The sequence below is a fragment of the Mustela lutreola genome, chromosome 3, assembly GCF_030435805.1.
Source record: "Mustela lutreola isolate mMusLut2 chromosome 3, mMusLut2.pri, whole genome shotgun sequence".
In the NCBI taxonomy this organism is placed as follows: Eukaryota; Metazoa; Chordata; class Mammalia; order Carnivora; family Mustelidae; genus Mustela; species Mustela lutreola.
In genome coordinates, this window is record NC_081292.1 from 177,788,129 (window position 1) to 177,808,414 (window position 20,286).

The 20,286-nt window shown below is 42.5% G+C and overlaps 1 protein-coding gene across 1 annotated transcript; it reads left to right on the top strand.

Annotated features, from left to right (window-relative positions):
* Nucleotides 1-1,822: 1,822 nt before the first annotated feature.
* On the top strand, nt 1,823-19,731 carry FAM124B (family with sequence similarity 124 member B). Its single transcript, XM_059167896.1, has 2 exons — nt 1,823-3,044; nt 16,916-19,731. The coding sequence occupies exons 1-2, from the start codon at nt 2,313-2,315 to the stop codon at nt 17,561-17,563; spliced, it is 1,380 nt and encodes a 459-aa protein (XP_059023879.1). The 5' UTR covers nt 1,823-2,312; the 3' UTR covers nt 17,564-19,731.
* Nucleotides 19,732-20,286: the final 555 nt, after the last annotated feature.

Consider the following 20,286-nt stretch of genomic DNA (forward strand, 5'->3'; position numbering starts at 1 on the left):
TCCCCGGACTTGCTTTTAAGTAAATCCCTGAAGGAAGCAGGGACAGTTAAAGTTTTACTGCATAAACAACAAAATCACTGTTTAACCCAAGATGGAATCCCTCTGGCTAAAGAGGCCCTTACACTATGTTTATATATTTTTTCAGTGCAAAAAGTATAGGACTTATGAACCTTGAATGATTGGAAGTGTAGGCTTGATTTAAAAAAGGAATCTGAATAGAAATGATTCCTTTTCATAGATAATAATATTTAACTTCAAATGTGATTATTAAACTATTAAAGGAATCTGCCTGCATAAAGTGAAAGTCAAGGTAAGTGAGATTTAAAATCACGAAAGTGCTTTCTAAATTATAAAAGATTGTCACAACACGTTCCATTTATAAGCATTCATAAGTAACTTATTTTAAGAACTCTATTTAGGAAAATGTGCTTGACCACACCTTCTAGGGAGCACAGCTATCCAAATAGCAAATGATTTTCAAACAGATACTACACATTGTAAGGACCTATTTAGCCAGAGGCTTCCATCCAGGTTACACAATAACCTTGTTGTTTAACCCTTAAACTGTCCCTGCTCCCCTTGCCCCAGGGGACTTACTTAAGAACAAGTCCCAGAAACCAGCCCCAGGTAACAAAGCCCAGATGCAAGGATGGGTCAGGTCAGGTGGAGACATCTGATCAGTGGGGGGCGCATACTGTCTCCCTAGCTACCAAGGAGTATGGGCCCCGCCCTTTGGGAGCCTTTTGGGTGCCAATTCTAACCAAGGTGATAGGCTAGGTCAAATGTCTACTATAGGGTAAATTGTAATTCAATTGGTCACAGCATCACTGTGCAGCTTTCTCTGTGTGTTACCATTTCAATGGCCACCTGTGCATGGCCAGGCCCAGCCACATGGCCTTTGCCCTTAAAAACTAGTCTGTGAAACAGAGAAAGGTCACCCTCTCTTGTAAGAGGTGCGACCCTGAACTCTCGGTCTGATTCTTGATGCTTGGCTCAGAATAAAGTTTTGCTTGACCTTTGCTTTACATCAGTCTCGCTCTTTTAATCACAGATCCATTATTGGGGGACATATCAACATTAGGGTGGGTGTTCTGTTTAGAGCTTGAGCATTTTTACTGAAGATAATTCATTTTAAGATTCATGACCTCAATAAGAATTTGCTTTGATGTCCTTTCCCCATCCTTAGGAAGAAAATCCAGGCCAGAACTTCCAGGTCCCTGAGAGGCACCTCATCTTTACTTCTCTGGGGCACCTCTCAGTTCCTGAGTGTAAATTTTCCCTCAGCCACTTTTTAGCTGTGAGACCAATTAGGCGAGTAACTTAGATTTTCTATTACTTAGCCCTGGGTCGTTGATCAGTCATCTGGGGGAAAAATAGTCTTTTCTTCATAGGTTTGTTGCAGGATTAAATCCATTTATGTAAAGTTTTAGAACCTTTTATGACTGGTGCCTAGTAGATCCTCAATAGACCTGAGCAATAATATCATCCATACTGGGAAGCTTGAGCTCTTCTTGAAGCATCAGCATGAATAACGGGAGTTTTGTTTTTTTTTTTTGTTCTGGTGTTTTGTTTTGTTTTGTTTTTGTTTTTGGCAACATCTCTTTTAATTTTTTGCAACATTTCAGTACATATACTCAGACTTTGCATCAGAGCAAATCATCTTCAGTGAACACTCAGTATTATTTAGATACAGTATCTTCTCTTCAAAGGTCTAGCATCAGTTGTCATAACAAATAAAAAGACAAAGGACAGTGGAAATCCTGGCAAGGGGTCAAGTTTCGAGAATTGTTTGAAAGTAATCATTGTATTCAGGTGGCCTGGCAGCCTGCTGTAAACATGGAGAGATGTAAGGAGGAAATCAGAACCCATTGTGGGTCCACAAAATGGATGTCTTTTCAACTAAACAGATTGCTATCAGCCTAACAGAGCCGACTCATATTCCTTTTTGCCTGGTATTTCCTTTACGGAGTGTCCGTAAGAACCACCCACTTGGGTGTTTCTCAGGATTACAGGTTTTTAGGTCAAACGGAAACCGGGGGAGTGCCTGGACAAGCCTAAAACACAGTTACATTATGCGTGAGCTGGATGGCATTGACCCCAAGGCTGTTGTGCCCCAGTTTGTGTGAATGGTCTGGCTGTGCGGCCACCGGCAACCAGGAGCCCAGGTTAGGAGCTTTGTTCTGAATTGGCTGCAGGTTTCCTGGGCGGCTGAAGGCTCCGCTGGAGAACTGCCCGCTTCTTCCTTCGCTGCAGAAGCTTGACGGGTGGGCCCTCCACGCCTGCTTCCTTTGTCCTCCCCGGGGCAGTCTGGAATGGACGGGACACTGGAGCCTTTGGCCATGATCGTCCACCTCCTCGCCGACTCTGGGCATGGCTCGCTTCTGCAGCAAACTCTGGATCAGCTCCTGGACTGCATATGCCCAGACATGCGTCCCTTTCTGGTGTCCGAGAGGGTCAGTCCAGTAAAATACTACGACAAGTGCCACTCCAAGCGCTCACGGTTCCCGGGGATGTCTGTGTTGCTCTTCCTGCCCAAGAGTGTGGGAGAGGAGCGGCTCTTCCGGGTTCTTGACTCCCTCCAGCACTGGCCGTGGCAGTGCTACTCTGCCCCGAATGCTCAGGGGAGGCCGTGTCCCTACCCTCCTTCCAACCAGGAGTTCTACAGTCTGGACAGCCAGATGCCGGTCTGGGGTGTGAGGCAGGTGCACCACGGCGCCGAGATCCTGAGGGTGACGCTCTACTGCAGTTCTGATAACTATGACGATGCCATCAGACTTTATGAGCTGATCCTGCAGAAGGAAGCCACCGTGCAGAAGAGCGACTCCTGTGTCTTCATGCTCTATGCCACCGAGAGCTTTGCTCTGCAGCTCTCCCTGACGCAGCTGCCCCTTGGAATGTCAGTGGACCCCAGAGAGTCCTCAGTGCTGCAGTTCAAGGTTCAAGAGATCGGCCAGTTAGTGCCTCTTCTCCCCCATCCGTGCGTCCCCATCAGCCGCACCAGGTGGCAGACACAGGACTATGACGGCAACAAGATCCTGCTTCAGGTATTCCGTTTTGCCTCTGATCTTGTTGGTACACATGGAACTGTGTGATTTTCCATCTGAGACGGGCCTTCGTGGTGATTTAAGGCTATGGTTCTCGACCTTGCTTGCACATCAGAATCCCTGGGGAGCTTGCAAAAATTCCCATGCCATACTTGCATCCCAGGCCAATTAGATCGGCATCTCTGGGGGCACCTTGGATGGCTCAAATATGTAGCGTCAGGGTTGAGAGTCGCTGATCTAATAAAATCCCCTCATCTGACAGATAATGGAGTTTATGCTCCCGGAGCTTGTAGCTTATACAACTGGTTTGCGGTAGAATCCAGTGACCCCCGTTTCTCAGATTGTCCTTTAAAACTGTATGCAAAGACTTTGCCCATGCCTTGGGTTTGGGGAGAGTGTAAGCTCTTCCCATCTGACCTAAAGAAGCTGAAGTTGTAATTATGGTTGACAGTATTACGTTTGCAGTCCTGCTGACTTAATTTTTTTTTTTCCTGTTGACTTAATATTTAAGCAGCTTGGATGACTGTCCGTTTTTCCCCAAATTAAGTTAGATGGTTAGAACTCCTTTAGAAAGAAAAGCTGGATATGAAAACCTTCTTCTGTAAGCACCCCATTTAAGCCAGGCACAATCATATGATCACTACTGTAATGTACCATTTCTTGTGAAGTGTTCCTCAGCCATTGAGCCTTGCACCCAGTAGCTGCCTGGCTTAACCTCGAGGTAATATTAACATCTTCCTAACGTGTGGGTTGTTTCCCACACAAAGTGATGTAATGCTTCAAGTGCTTAAGATAGTGCCCAGAATGCAATTTTAGCTATTATTATCTGTTATAACCTAAACTAAGTGTTATTACATTGATAACTTTAATTCTTATGACAACCTAGGAAGTCACCATTTTTCCCATTTTGCAGATGAGAAAACTGAGTTAATTGCCTAAGACACAAGACACAGGTAGGGAAGTGTCTACTCAGCTCCCAAATGCACGCAGTTACCCATTATTGTCCAGTCCTCGGTGGGTGTGCGTGGGTGTGTAAGTGAGTGCAGGCAGGGGGATGTGTGTAATACTCACAGCAAAATATTCTGTGGCTTCTCTCCTTGAGAAATGATCAAAAATGCCTTTAAGGCCTATTGGGTAAAGTAATAATATGAGGGAAGATGAATAGTCGTTCCTTTGATTAATCTTATTGTCATCTGCTTTGACTTATTAATAACATGAATCATATTGATTCTATATTAAAAGAAATATAAATTATTTACCTTCTTCTTCACCTAAGGGGGACCGGAACAGTTTCTGTGCCTTTTACTTAACTCAGCAATTTCTGAGGCATCTCAAGTTTCTCCTTCATCCTTCAATCTTGGTTAGTCTCAAGCATTTAAAATCAACCTCACTGTCAAACCAACATTTCATATGTGTGTGCAGCAGGGGGCACATTTTTAACTGTTCTTGTTTTTAAGATCAACCCAACCAACTTGGATCAGATGCTCTTCTCTAAACTGATTACTGCATCCAAGGGAATGGGATCGTGTGGGTTGGTTAGTTCTGAGGCAGCGGCTAAGCCCTCCACACCTGGATTATCTGTGGAGTCAGACCCTCCTGGGACTCCCGGGGGAGGGGAAAGACCCCCCCCCCCCAGTGAAGATCAGTAGGGGAACAAATGTGGGGTGGCCCAGAAGACCGATGTTGACCAAAAAAAAAAAAAAAAAAAAAAGAAAGAAAGAAAATTATACCTATATTCAAGGGAAAGCCATAACTACCAATTAACCTCTCCACAAATAACCTTCCCTCAGGGCTGGAATGGACACGCGTGTGGGCGTGCTAGACATGACGAGGGCCCACAGTGGGCCACGCTTCCTGAGGAGCGATACCTGGGCCTGCTGAGGCTGGACATCCCAGAAGGAAGTAGCCAGATGGAGAAGTAAGAAAGGGAGAAAGGAGTTCTAAAGAGGAGAGAGAGTGGGTGACCGCGTGTGGTGTGGCATTTCCTTAGCAGGGCATGTTCAGAAAACTGCCTGAGGTTCTATGTGGCTGGGGCTGAGAAGGGGGGTGAGGGGAAGAGGAAGAGGGGGAGCAGGAGGGTGAAGACTACAACCTCAGGAATATGGTGAGACACTGGAAGGTCAGCCCCCTGAGGGCAGGCAGCTCTTTGCCCACTTTCTTATTCCCCGGTACCTAGAATAGAGTCTGGCACACGGGAGGCAAATACACTCTCGTGTGAATGAGCCAGAGTCTTGCTAAGAGCTTTTCTTTTATCCTTACTGCAATCAGTACTCATGGATGGGGCCAGTGAGTGGTACTGACATGTATAATTTGTTATGAGGATGAAAAAAAAAGAATGTAAATGGAGGTGCTCTGTAAAGTAGAAGCTGCAGGAGATCACGCAAAAGCAATGCGTTTACTGCCTGTGTGTGTGAGAAACCACCAGCTGTCTCGTCAGATGCCTACAGTGAACAATTCCTTTCCCACATGACCTCCTGTCAGTGCAGATGGTGTGACGCTTCTCAGAGTCTTGAATGTCTATTTGTGGTGAAAATGATAGTAGGGTACATAGTAGGTGCTCAGTAAATGAATGAGTGTATCAATAAATGATCAAATGTCCATGTTTCTTCATTTACCAAGTACTCTTCCTGAGTGTTCTCCATTTGTCTTAGTTCTTCACGGCTGCAAAAGCACGGTGGATCAGTTCTTCCCTTCCCCTTTCTAGCAGTCCTACTTTGTTCCTGCATTTTTCCCATGGTTGCCCTGTGGGAGATGAGACGACTATCCTTCTGTGACTCTTTTGTTAGGGTTTCAGTGTGATGTCAAGCTGCCTTCCGTGTTAGGTGTTCTGTGTGATGTTGGGCTGATGGGAGGCCCAACTCTCCCACAAGTGCCTGGAACACCAAGTGGCCTATGGTCAATGCCCTGTCCTCGCCCTGAGTGTAGGGACAGAAAGGGATAATTTGACCAAGTTTGGAAAAGTTGTGTGGAAGATGTATGACCTGGAGGGTGACTGAAGCAGTTGTAGAAGTAGTGTAGAGCTGGAGAATTCATATGGATTTAGGAGAACGATTTTTGGCCCATTGAGTATGGGTGCAGGAGGATCTACAACAGGCATTAAAGAGTCATTTATTAATGTTTTTAGAGAAGGGCAGACATGATAGTCTATAGTACACACTTCAGGATGCTAACCCTAGTACCATCATATAAGGTAGATTGGATGGGTATTAGACTGACCAATCCAGAGGTGACTTCAGTCATCCAGTCAGGGGCCAGCAAAGTTTTGAGTAAGGGGACCCACAATGGAAGTATGAGGTTAAATATGAACTGTAGTTCAGGAGTAGACTTAGCAGATTTGGAAATGAAATTAGATCTAGGGGTCAGGAAGAGGGATGCGATGACAAGTCTGGACCCATTGGGTTTGAGATGTTTGCAGATCATATGGATGACGACATTCCCAAGTTAGGTGGCCTCTGAGAGCTGGAGCTTGGACTAGTGACATAGGTTGGGGATGATGGCTGAAGTCCTGGGAAGAAGTGCTGTTATCAAGGAATAGAGCTTAGAATGAGAAGCAATGAAGATAGAGCCTATAAAATGTCCACACTCCAGGAGTGGGGAAAGAGAAGAAGAATGAGTGAAGGAATGTGAGAAGGAATATCCAGAAAGAAGGTGAAGGTCAAAATGTCAAAGAAGCCAGTGTGTCACTTGGTAGCATGCCATAGTCCCTGAGATGTGATTTCTCAGGTGCACTAGGACACGACCCTAAGGCTCTTTCATCCTGCTCTCCTCACCAGGCCATTGGTCTCTGGTGGTGTTGCCAGTATCTCCTGGGAGATCTGCATGGGCTGTACGGCCAGCTCGCCTTCACTGGTAACTGTGGCCACCACCACCCTGCACTTAAGGGCATGTCCTTGTGGACATCTCCACAATGCTACTGAAACCAGGCTGTAATTTTCAACAAGATCTTTCTGAAAATTTGAGCACAAAATGAGGAAAACAACAAAACATTCTGTACAAGGAAGGTAACTTATAGGATCTTGGGTGTCACCATTCAGAGGTCCTTGACCAGGATGTGACCTTGAGGTCCTTTCCCAGATCTCTTCCTTGGGCTCTCCACATCCATCACTAGGAGGTGCTCCAGGCCAAGCACACAACAGAAGGGAGTTTCCCGCTTAGCCCCTTGAGGGCTTACCTTTCAGGTCTTTCTTGACAAGGGTTGACTACTTTCCAGGATAAATGAAATGGGAAAGTTCATACACATCTCTGCCTCCTGTCCCACTGTGGTGGTGTCTTGTTCATAGACCTGGACAAGGGGGCTCAGTTGCACCAGTACATGAACCCAACATCAGTACAACCTGGATACTGAGTCTCAACAACAGACACTGGTCATAAGCCATCCTTTCTGGCAGCTCTTCCCAGTTTATTCTGATGCATGAGCTGGAAGTCATGCCTGCAGATCCTTCCTCCAGCCCTTGGGCTAACCTCTTAATCCTCTAGAATTAGTACTTGAGTTAGAATCCACAGAGCTCGCCAAGAACTAGCTTTCGATTTCATTGACTTTATCTACTGATTTCCTGTTTTCAATTTTACTGATTTCTGCTCTAATTTTGATTATATTTTCTTCTGCTTACTTTGGATTTTTAAAAAGATTTTATTTATTTATTTATTTGAGAGAGAGGGGGAGAGAGAGAGTGCGAGGGGGAGCAGGAGCAGAGAAAGAGGGACAAGTAGACCCTTAGCTGAGTGAGAAGCCTGACATGAGGCTCTATCCCACAACATTGAGATCATGACCAGAGCTGAAATCAAGTCAGACACTTAACCAAGGTGAGCCACTCAGGTGTCCCACTCTTGTCTTTTTTTTTCTGGTGTCTTTTAGGATTTTTTTTAAATCTTTGACTTTTGTAATTTGGAAAATGATGTGTCTAGGTGTAGCTTTTGTGGAATTTTTGTGCTTGGTGTTCTCTGAGCTTCCTGGATTTGTGTTTGGTTTCCAACATTAAATTGGGGGGACATTTTCAGTTATTGTTATTTCAAATATTTCTTCTGTTCCTTTTTCTCTTTCTTGCCTTCTGGTCTGCCTACTATGTGTCTGCTATACTCTTGGAAGCTGTCTCACAGTCCTTGAATATTCTGTTCTGTTTTTTTTTTTTTTTTTGTCTTTGCTTTCTTTGATTTTTAGTTTTGAAAGTTTTTTCTGAGGTACCTCAAGCTCAGGATTCTTTCCTCAGCCATGTCCAGTCTACTGATTAGTCCATCAAAGGCATTCCTGATTTCTAGTACAGTTTTTTTTTTTTTTAAAATTTCTAGTGTTTCTGTTCTTTCTTAGTGTTTTTATCTCTGTTAATATTGCCCATCTGTTCTTGCATGATGTTTACTTTATCCATTAGCGCTCTTAGTACATTAATCATAGTGTTTCAAATTCCTGGCATGATAATTCCAACAACTCTGCCATGTCTGGTTCTGATACTTACTCTGTCTCTTCAAATTGTGGGTTTTTTCTTTTCACCTTTTAGTATGCCTTGTGTTTTTTGTTTTGTTTTGTTTTGTTTTTGTTTTTGTTTTTGCTAGCTAGACATGATGTAGCAGGTGAAAGGAAGTGCTGAAAATAGGCTTTTTGTAATGTGGTGGTGAGGAGTTGGGGGAGGGGAAGCATTCTATGATTAGATTGCACACAGTCTTTTAGTGAGTCTATGCTTTACACTGTAAATTCACAAGTATTTTAAATTTTTTTTCTCCCTCTTTTGGCAGGAGAGGGCTAGAATGGCTAGCTAGATTTGGCTAGAATGAGCTAGAATTGAGTACTTCCTTTCCCCCAGGTTAGTCAGGCTCAGGTTAGCTTCTGGTTAACTAGTTTTCTCTGAGAGCAGGCTTTTTTTTTTTTTTTTTTTAATTTAATTTTTTAAAAAATATTTATTTATTTATTTATTTATTTTTTAGAGACATTATATAATTTTTTATTTTTTATAAACACAGTTTTCTGGCATGTTTTAAAGTGGTGCTTTTTCTCCTTGCCTTCTATTTTTCTCCAATATTTATCGTGAGCATCTGATCAAGCTCCTGGAGGGAAATCTCACAAGCTCGTGAGGCCCCTCTGTGACTGGGTCCCCCTGGAGTTTTTAGCCCTCACAGTTGTCCACACCAAGCCTTCCACAATTCCTCGGTCACAGTTGAAGTTTTCCTCACCTGGCATTGGCTCCTGTTGTGGCTTCCACTTATGAGTCTCCACTCTGAGAAGCCGTGATTCCCTGTATTTGTCTGTCATCTCTCTAGTCTTGGGGGCTGCTGTTGGCTCTGCGTCCTTCCCTCTCATACAGATGTTGGAACAGTTTTTGCTTTTCCAAAAAGCGCAATGCTTGCTCTCACCAGCAGCAGTAAATGTTGACTGCTCCTGCCTCAAAAGTCTCTCCTCTGTGGGCTTCCATAAACCAGCTCTTTAAGCAGTTTTCTTCTGTCTGGCTGTCCCTTCGTTGTTTCTTCCCAAGGACTCACCTCTTTCTTCCTGTCCCTGAATCAGGTTTGCTCACCCTTGGTGGTACTGACATCTTGGACTAGATGACTCTTTGTCCTGGAGAACTGTCCTGTGCATTGCTGATGTTAGCAGCCTCATTGGCTGTGCCACTAGATGCCAGTAGCAGTGACCCCTGAACTCCAGCTGTGACAATCAAAATGTCTCCAGACCTTGTCCAATGCCTCTAGGAGGTGGAGTTTCCCCCAGTTGAAAACTGTTTTCCTCCACTAAAAGTTTCCTTAAGATTAAGACATACAGACCATCCTGTGGATTTAGCATCAATTTTGTTCTCCTTACACCTGTGTTTGCATGTCTAGCTCTTGAGTTTAGCTTATTTATTTATTTACTTATTTAGCTTATTTCCACTTCCCTGTAAGACAATTTGAACATAATGTCTCATCCTCATCTTACATTCAGTCCAAGCAAAACCAAAGTCACCATCTCCCCCATCTTCTCCAGCTCTGGTAACTCTTTTCCCATTTGCTCTGGTTTTGAAACGCTGTCACTATTAAAGCACTTTCCAGAAGTGCCACATTCGGTCACACCCAACTGTTGTAGTTTTTCTCTGGAGTCATTCCTCTTCTCCCTTCCTTCTTTAAGCCCTCATAGCTGTAAATGTACATTATCACTGTGACATTCTAACTCTTCCTTCTAGTTCCAGGCATCCCATTTTATCCAGCACATCACAGATGAATATGTTTTCTAATTTTTATTTTTTTAAAAGATTTTATTTATTTATTTGACAGAGATCACAAGTAGGCAGAAAAGCAGGCAGAGACAGAGGGTGGGGGAGAAGCAAGCTCCCTGCTGAGCAGAGAGCCTGATGCGGGGCTCAATCCTAGGACCCTGAGATCCTGACCTGAACCGAAGGCAGAGGCTTTAACTCACTGAGCCACCCAGGTGCTCCACATGAATATATTTTTAAAGGACTGCTACATTTATGGCTATCCCAACTTTCTTTCCAGAACTCTAGGCTCACTCCTATTCCCAGAACCTACACCCAGGTATTTTCTTTATGGTAATAAAATACACATAATATAAAATCTGTCAATTGAACCATTTTTAAGTGTTGGGTTCAGTGCCATTGAGTACATTTAGAGTGTTGTGCAACCATCACCATATTCTGTTTCCAGAACTTCTTCATCACTCCACCTAGAAACTCTGTACCTATGACACCATAACCCACTATTATCTCCTCCCCTCAGTCCCTAGTAACATATGTTCTTCCTTCTGTTCCCATAAATTTGCTTACCCTGGGCACCTTCCATATGTGGAATCATATAATATTTGCCCTTTCGTCTGGCTTAATTCACTCAGTTTAATGTTTTCAAGGTTTATCCATGCAGCATATATCAGAATTTCATTCCTGTTTAGGTTGAGAATGGTCCGTTTTATGGCTATCTACATCTATGTAATGCCCAGGCTTTTCCTTGTCCAGAGATGTCTTTCTTTTCCTCTTTACTTATCCCTCCTTCAAGGCTCTGCTCAAATGGCAATTTCTCTCTGAAATCTGCCATGAGGCTTAAGTACGCAATTCACTTCCATTTGGTGTATATTTTCCATGGACATTTTTGTGACACACAACTGATTACATATTTTCTTATTCTTGCACCATGTAATTTTGGAGTTTATGACTCCCTACCTCTTTTCAGTATTTTGTAATAAATGTCTATTTCCAGTAGACGAGGAGGTAGACAGCTGTTTCTGAAGCATGGGTTGATTGACTGCTTGTTTTCAGGAAATAAGTCTTGTCTCTTCAGAAAAGGTGTATATTCCAGAAGCTAGTTTGGTGTAAGCAAGCGTGTGGTTCTTTTCATTTTATCAAGAGACATTTAGCTAAGTTTGTCCTTATGTTCTTCATTAGCTATTGAAAAATGAAAGAACATAGCTTCTCATGAAGAAAGTGATTCATTTTCTTCTGTAGCTTTTCTTGAGGGTCCTTTCTCATTTCTCAGTCTCTCAGCTGGATGCACTTGCAATCTATTCCACCCTTCCTGTTCCTTTCTTTGTTTCTTTTCCGTTCTCCATCCCCACCCTTACTGACACTGACACTGACAGACAGACAGACACACACACACACACACATACACACTCCCATCCCTGCTCTTCTTTTCACTCAATATTTGGGTTTATGCTGCCCTGAAAGAACACTTGGACTTGGAAGGTTTTCACTCTTACAGAAAGAGGTTAACATCAGTGGCTTTGGTTAATCAGTTAAAGTAAGTACCTTTAATTTAAAGATCAGTTAATTGGAAGGGACTGGCTCCAACTTTTAGGGAAGCAAGTTTGGCATTGTTTTGGGGTTTCTTATTATCTGTATACTTTGGTTCCATTTAATTATTTTTTTCCTCAGTGTAGAAAAAATTCTGTTTATCTATTTCTTGCAATCACTTCTAGTAAGAGACAATATTATTTTCCCTTCATGATGTGAATCTGTTCTTAAACAGCTTCATCATTTTTCAATGATGTATGTTCTCTTGTTACTCAAGTGTTTGGAGTCAAATGAGTGACAAATGATCTTTCTATTCATCAAGATAACTGCTAGCGTTCCCTGAAACTTGGAAAAAGCTAACTCTCAATTTGTAACATTTTACAAATATTTCTTGGAAAGATGAGCTCTAAATGATCAGAATTCCTACAAATTTGTTTCACTTTATTTTTTGGCAAGAGGAGCTTTCTTCTCTCTCAAGGGATTTCTCTCAATCACTCAACATTATGTTTCTCCTAGAAATTCTTCACTCTAATTGCAGATATTTGCATTTCTACATTAATAATGTTGCACTCACTTTCGTTATGTGATCTAAGGATCTTAGACCTCTCTTGAAGAAGGAAAAGTTGACATTGCCTTTCCTTAAAATGTTTGCAGAAATTGCCAATCACATGATGAAAGCCTTTTTGAATTTTCTTGATAAGGCTTTATAACTACTTAATGCCAAATAATTAGGGGTCCAATACATTGATTCTACATTTCCATACATTTCTACGTGTAAAAATTTATATTTTTTCAGGTGCTAAACTTATATATCCAAAAGACATCTAGTGGTTACTTACCACGTGCTAAGCACCATGCTGGGTTCATAGATACACAATAAAGAAGGTGAATACAAACCTTCTTCCAGATGGCAAGTTTATAGGAAGACACAGATAAGTAAGTGTGCAGGTGCATAAGTGTTGTATCTACTATGGTATGGTAATACAGGCTGCTAGAAGAGCTAGTTACAATAGTAATTACTATGATAATTACCAACTCATATTTAGCACTACTATGTCCCAGGCACTGCCATCATTTAACCATTTCAACAATTCTATGATGCTGGTACTTATGATTATCTCTTTTTATAGATAAAGAACTGAGACATAAGAGTAGGAAACTTGTCTAAAGTGCAATAGCTAGTAAGTGGCAGAACCAATATTTAGGGGACTTACCCCATATTCGGCGCTATCAAGAATGCTTCCAAGAGGAAATGATGTAGCAGCTGGAGTTGGTCATGGGTTTTTAGGAAAAAGAGTAGCAAAGACATATCCTAGACAAAGCAAATAGTATACACAAACATTGGCACTGGAAAAGCATAAATAACATCCAAGAAGTTCAATTTTGGCAAGTGGAGGCTGAAAGGGAGGAAATGGTAAATGACCAGGCTGGAGGAAGAAGGGGCAAACTGTGAGAGCTGCCATAAGGCATAATTAGAGGACTTTGATTTTTATCTCAAGAAGAGTAGAGCCACTGGAAGCAGGAGGGTAGCATGATGAAAACTGGTTTTGAAGCTCCCCCTTGTAGTGGAGTGGAGAAGGATTAGACAGAGGTAAGAGTATCCATGGGGCCCCATCATCATATGACCATTGCAATAATTCAGACAAGAGATGGTGAGAGCCTGACCTAGGGTTAATGGCATTGTACATGGAGAGACAGGAAAATCTGAAAGATCTCTGGGAGGCAGGGTCCATGGGAATGGATAACATGGGGATGAAGAAGGGAAAATGATGCTCTTGCTTGACTAACATGAGCCTAAATTGTTCAAAGAAAAGGAAAAGACTAAACAGAACAGAATTAGCATGAATAGGAAAATGAGTTCAATTTTGGACATGTTGAGTTTGAGTAGCTGGTTCCTGGAAGATCAGTGGATAGGGAAGTATGAGGCTTAAAACACAGATCTGAACTGTAGTTATACTTTTGGAACACTTCATCATTTTGATAGTAACTGAAGGCATAGATGTCCCTGAGATTGCCCTAGAAGGGTATATAAAGGAAGAAGAGAACCCAGGTCAGCACTGAAGAAACACAACGTATAATGAACTGACAAGAGAAGAGGCTCCTGCAATGGAAACTGAAAAGTGGTGGATGGAAAGGAAGGAGAAAATCCAGAAGAGTGTGTTGACATAGAAGCTTAAGAAGACTTCAAATGTAAAGGAGAAAGATCAACCTTGAAATTTCAACCAGAGCCAGGGTAACAATGAGTGACAAGGAAGCTGATGGCAGATGATCTTGGCAAGAGCAATTTCAGTGGCTTTGTAGGAGTCTGTGCTGTGGGTAGGGGAACTAAGGGAGAGTGGTGTTTAGGATAAATGAGTGTGGACAAATTTTATAGTGAGGCTTGGCTGTGAAGGAGAATAGAGAGAGAGCTGGAGGGGAGAGAAGGGAAGGAATGCATTATTCATGATAGACTTGAGCAGGCTTAATTGCTGTTGCAAAGGAGTAGGCAGAGTACCAGGAAGAGAGAAAGACTGGAAAAACAAGATAACAACATAGGAAACATTGATAAGTTGGGGTGGCCAGGAAGGCAGGAGGTGATGGAATTCACAGTGCAGACAGACTGGTCCCTTTCTTTGTGGAGAGAATGGTGATGTTGTAGGTGCGTTGGGTGGCAGGCAACTTAGAGTTGCTAGCTGGTGATGACTTTTGTTTTCTCTGTAATCTAGATGGTGAGACCTTCAGCTGGGGGGCTGGGCAGAGGTTGTGTCACTGAAGGTTTTAGGACAGTTCAGAATGTTTGAAATAGCTGCCTGTGGCAAAAAGACAGGTGGCTAAGGCTACAGGACTGGGGAGAGACTGGGCAAAGTTGGAAACCACACCATTATGGTGATGTCACTCTGAGCAGTCATGTGCATTTCTTTGACAGCTTGAAGTTCAAGGTACAAGTTCAGGGAATGTGGGCATGCAGATGGACATGGAGCTGGGAGGTCTTGATAGAGGCTTTGACAGAAAAGGAGTGGTAGAGGGGAGTTGGATGTATTGGTGAGGAAATCATTGAAGTGATGGTCTTTGGACTCCAGCTGATGTGGAAGGAGGTATTGATGCTGAAGAGCTGATGTAACAGGAGAATTGAATGTTGGAGCAGGAACATTTATTTAACTTGGGTCTTTTATAGGTGGAAGGCACCTGGGAGCTCAGAATAGTTTTCCATTTTTAAATGGTCCTGGGAACAATGTCATGACACATGAAATTTGCACAAGATTGGCTGCCTTGGTGGCTCATTCAGTCAAGTGTCTACCTTTAGCTCAGGTCATGATCCCGGGGCTCTGGGATCGAACCCCACATTGGGCCCCATGCTCAGCGGGGAGCCTGCTTCTCCCTCTCTGCTGCTCCCCCTGCTTGTGTTTTCTCTCCCCCTCTGTCATATAAATAAATAAAAATCTTTTTAAAAAATTGCACAAGATTGAAACTCAGCCACACCCACTTACTGCATTGTCTTTGACTGCTCTGTGGCAGAGCCTGATCATGAAAGGAAAGACCATAGGTCCATGGAGTCTCAGATACTGATTGTATGGTCCTTTACAGAAAATATTTGCCAACTTCGATGCCAAAGGAATTGGTGGAAGCAGCTTTCTTGCTTTTTTGAGTTTGGTGACAGTCACTCCACCATTTCTATCAGAGATAAAAATTGAGGGGAGGCCATGTGCGTGGATCATGTATATAAACACATCCCATAATATACTCCTTTCTAGACTGGCTTTCTTATTGTTCTGATTTTTTCCTTCTTGCCTGGTGAGGTAAATTTGTGCCATTCTTTTAATCTTCTTTTAATTAATTAAAAAAATTTTAGAGCAGTGTTATGTTCACAGCAAAATGGAGCAGAAAGTAGAAAGAGTCCCATGTGCTCCCCTCCCCCTCACAGGCACACCCTCCCCCACTGTCCATATCCCACCAGAGCACTGCCTTTGCTACAACTGATGAAACTGCATAGACACATCATTTTCACCATAGTTTATATTAGGGTTCACTCTTGGTGTTGTACATTTTAATGGTTTTGACAAGTGTGTAATGACATGTATCCCCCATTGTAGTATCATACAGAGTAGCTTCACTGCCCTAAAAATCCTCTGTGCTCTGCCTGTTCATCTCTCGAACCCCTGGTAACCACTAACATCTTTATGGTCTCCGTAGTTTTGCCTTTTCCAGATGTCATATAGTTGGATCCTACCATAGGTAGACTTTTCAAATGGGCTTCTTTCACTTAGTAAATGCACTGAAGGTTCTTTTGTACATTCTTTTTGATATTTGGGCCGGGAGGGATGGACCCTGGATACCAATTTCTAAGGGCTACCGACAAGATAGAGAAATAGAAATATTCTTGGTGAGAAATATTCTTGGTGAGAGTGTTGTGTAAGGAGTAGGGTATGAGGCTCCCAGGAGTCCAAGGATGGAAGGCAGGCCAGTGAACTCTACTGTGCAGAGGTAGAGAGCAGTTAACTTGAGGGTGGCAGTTCTGCTGAGTAGGGTCTATAAGTTTGAAACCAGTGTAGAACTGCTAGGGACGAAGACACTGCAGGTCCCATATAGGCAGTCCCCCTCCTTTCTTGAATGTTTTTCCACATGCTACTACATATAGCCTGTACCATAAATAAATGGTGCTCCTAGATTTAAAGAATATTGACTTCAAAAGTGTCTAATTATTAGATTGCCTAGAATGCCCACATGTCTTGTAATAGCTCAGTAGCTCAATATGTATCATCAACATGATATGAAAGGACTTCGGAAGATTGAATTCTTATTCCACTATTTATCTTTTGGTGGCTCTTGATTTGTGTTCTTATTTTTCCATAGTTGGTAATACATCATTTGCAACCCAGGTGAGACCACCAAATAACATCAGTGAACATCTTGGCATCATTCGAACAACATGATCTATAAGAACTATGCTGTTGCATTTGATTCTCAGAATCTTCACCTTATTGGATGTTCACTTAGGGAGTCTGAGAGAGAGAGAAGTTTGGAGCTTGTGCTGATATAGCTCGTGATTCGGTTGTACTTACTACTTCACTTCAACTGGCTTTATTGAAAGTCTGCTGTGGGCACCTGATGGCAGAGTATGAACGGGACATGGTCTGTTCTCGGCACTTAGTTAATGGAAAACATCTGCTGAATTTGTTTTCCCCTGTCCCTTAGGTCCAGTTGAATCCTGGACTTGCTGTGAGGAATGGTGAACTTTCCTTTCTGAATGGCACCTCGGGAGACGACACACTTCTCCAGGGCTCACGGTTGATCCCTGTCTCCACAAGGAGGACCCTGGAGCCAAGAAGCCGAAGGAGCCGGGCCAGGAGGCTCAAGGTGGGTTCCCCGGAGTGCCCGGAGTCTGCTGAGAGCCCCGTGTCAGACAGTGTTAGTGGCACCTTGTGGAAAAGCCCTGGCTGCTCGTCCCAGGACAGGAGCTCCGCCATGGGCGTCCAGATGCGTCTGCCTTCTCCCCACCTCCAACCTGGGGCCAGAAAAAAAGTCCTCAGCCTGCAAAACAGCTTTGGGAAGCTGGAGGCAGAAACGAATGTTGACACAGGTTGCACCGTGGTCAATTCTGATCTCCGACAATCTTTTCGGAGCGGATTTTCAAGGGATCTGCAGACCAGCCAGGCACCATTGTGCTTGCCAGACTCCTCCTTAGGGGTGACTGCCTCCAAGAACAATAGAATCTTTAAGGCAAGGACCCTTTCTTTGTCAGTTGCTGGCCGAATGGATCTTGGTGCGAGGAAAATAATCTCAAAATGTCCCCTTCACCTGCCAGTCCAGGGTGAAGAAAAAGAAGAAGAATTCTTTATATAGCCTGAAACAAATGTGGTTTTCTAAAACACAAGATCAGATACAGTGTTCTAGAAATGGAGCACTGACCTAGAATCAAACAGTTTCTTGGTCACGTGAGGGGGCCTGAATGCTAGCCACGCTCAGATCTGTATTGCTTTTATTTCAAATGCGCATATTCTAATGGTGCTGTGAAGCATTGTTTATTTGCCTTCATGGTTATGAAGGAACACAGCCAACGCATAGGGAGGAAACCAAAGCCCTTGTCCCTGGAGACACACTAACCCAGCTGGCTGTGTTGAGTGCAGCACCTACCAGGAATAACTGCATCATATGCAAATGAGTCGGGCGTGTTATACAATGCTGATGAGTGGAAGTAATTTGGTTTTAATTTTACTTGGGTTGCATAGTTCATCCCCTTGGACAACATGGACTACTTATTCTTTAGTGTTTTTTAATTTTTATGTGACCTCCTTTGGAAACAAGGCCCTGCACACCACATAGCCTCTGGTGATTTTGCCTTTCAAGTTGTTTGCATCTAGAATGAGTTCACATGCAAGTGTTTTGAAAATTACAATTAATTTTTTTCCTGTTTAATGAGAAGAAATACTAGAAGTCAAAAGATCAAGTAAAAAATGAAAAGGAGGCTCTAGGATTTTCCTGCTCCTCCATTTCTCATTTGTTTCTGCACTACTTCAAAGGGCCAGTCATTCCTGTTTCCAACCAGAGAGGAACATGGCTTGACTGGGTGACTCCAGATCTCTACTCGACTTGACAGGACAATTGGACTGGACAGGTTGTTGGAGCAGGACTTGTGTTCTTCTGGCCATGTTCAAATTCCTAAATGTCTTTGCAACATGCATTCATCCATTTACACGTTCATTCATTCAGCAAATACTTATTGAGCACCTACCTTTGAATAAAGACATTGATGTATGGTCCACATACCATCTGTGGCCATCAAACCCAAAAGGTATTTATGGTCTTACCAGCAATTCCATTCTTTCAACACTTGAGACTATGTTGAAGTTTTACCTTGATTCCTCTGGGACCGTTTTCCACAAGTGATTTTCACACTTGCTGCTCAAGGTTGTAGTAAACAGGTAGAGACTGGGCATATTATGAATTGTAATGACAACCATGATGGACAAGTTCTCATTGCTCATGTGTGTATTTTTCTTTTGGGTCTATACATACATTTAAAAAATATCTGAGGTCTCTGTGTTGTGGTTAATTTATAAGGCCTTTTGACCCCATGAACTTTATTCTCCAGGACAGATGTTACATAAGATTATAAATGCTGATTTAGCTGGATCTCCTGGTGACCCTGACACATAGTATACCCACTTGGAGAGAAAGAGGAGTTCAGGTTCAAGGGTGAGTCTTAGGTCAGGGACACCTTCCGAGTTTGAGTGCCCTGCTGAGCTTGAAGAGCTGAAAAGAAGGAGACTTGCAAATTGACAAGGATGAGACTTCTACGTTGATTTTATTTTTCTGGGGTCACAACATCAGTATATTCCCATTCTCATTTTCTTTCTCCCTGTCCCCCAGACTAGCGTTAGATTTTAGGAGGTTGAATGAAGTCCTTAATTTTGGTCTGATTTTCTAGAATAAGAGTTAAAAAAAAATTGGAAGTCTTATTTAAATGGAACTATTGAGCTGCCTTGAAAAGCACAGCAGGGGGCAGTTCTGAAATTTCTTTACCACTTTTTTTGAGGGAACCTGAATTCTTTAACATAATACATGGGTGAGACTATAAGTACATGGAAATTATGAAGGATGCTGGGAAATGTGAAGGGGTGCCTTACAAAATTGACTTGTAAAATAATACACTCTTAAAATGGCACCAACTCTACTCCTCAACCCAGGAATCCAATTTAAAACATGGTGGGATGGACATTCTAGTGTGTCAGGGTGCCAGAGGCTTCGCTTTGGGCCTCAACTTTTAAATTTGCTACTCATGGGATCATGAGTTGTCAGTGTTCTTGACCGTCTGTTGCTTCTCCTGTTGTAACAAAAGGTTGTTAAGAGAATCAAGATGGCGCCCGTGAAAGCATTTGGATATTGTTAAGCCCTATAAATAGGTAAGATAGTATTATTATTAAAAATAGTCCTTCAGGCCAACAGGAGGTTTTTTTGTTTGTTTGTTTATTTTTTGGAAACAACTTTTAGTAAAATCAATGATTCAATTAAAAACAAAAAAAAAAGCTCAGCTCTGTAAGCATTTTTATATGTGTGCCACTTACTTATGTTCACATATCTAGAAGGGAAAATATGGATGGAAAGAATCAAATACATCCTAGAGTTCAAAAGAGATTGTATATAACAGGAATAAGCTATGAACAGTTTAATCTGATTTATCAAATTAGCCAGACTCTATACTTACTTATGCTGTATGTTTTAAAATATAAAACGGATCACTTTTTAAATCAGAGGGACTTTCAATAATCAGATTACTTTATATTTCTCTATAGGTACACTAAAAATCAGTTGCATTGCAGTTGTTTGGCTATTTTAAACTTTATTAATAAGGTTAAATTAATAATATCATACTTCTTTGCAAGTGATATTTGGACATTGCTGAACATTAACAGAAATGATAGTGTTTGGAAACTTTTGAATGTGTCCATTAGGAAAAGTAGAGCAGGGGACTTGGGGGTCGGGAGGCGGGGAAAGGCCAGTGGGGAAGGGGGAGGGGGAAGGCCTTGATTTACAAAGAGAGGTTGGGCAGGAGCCTCAGCTGCTCC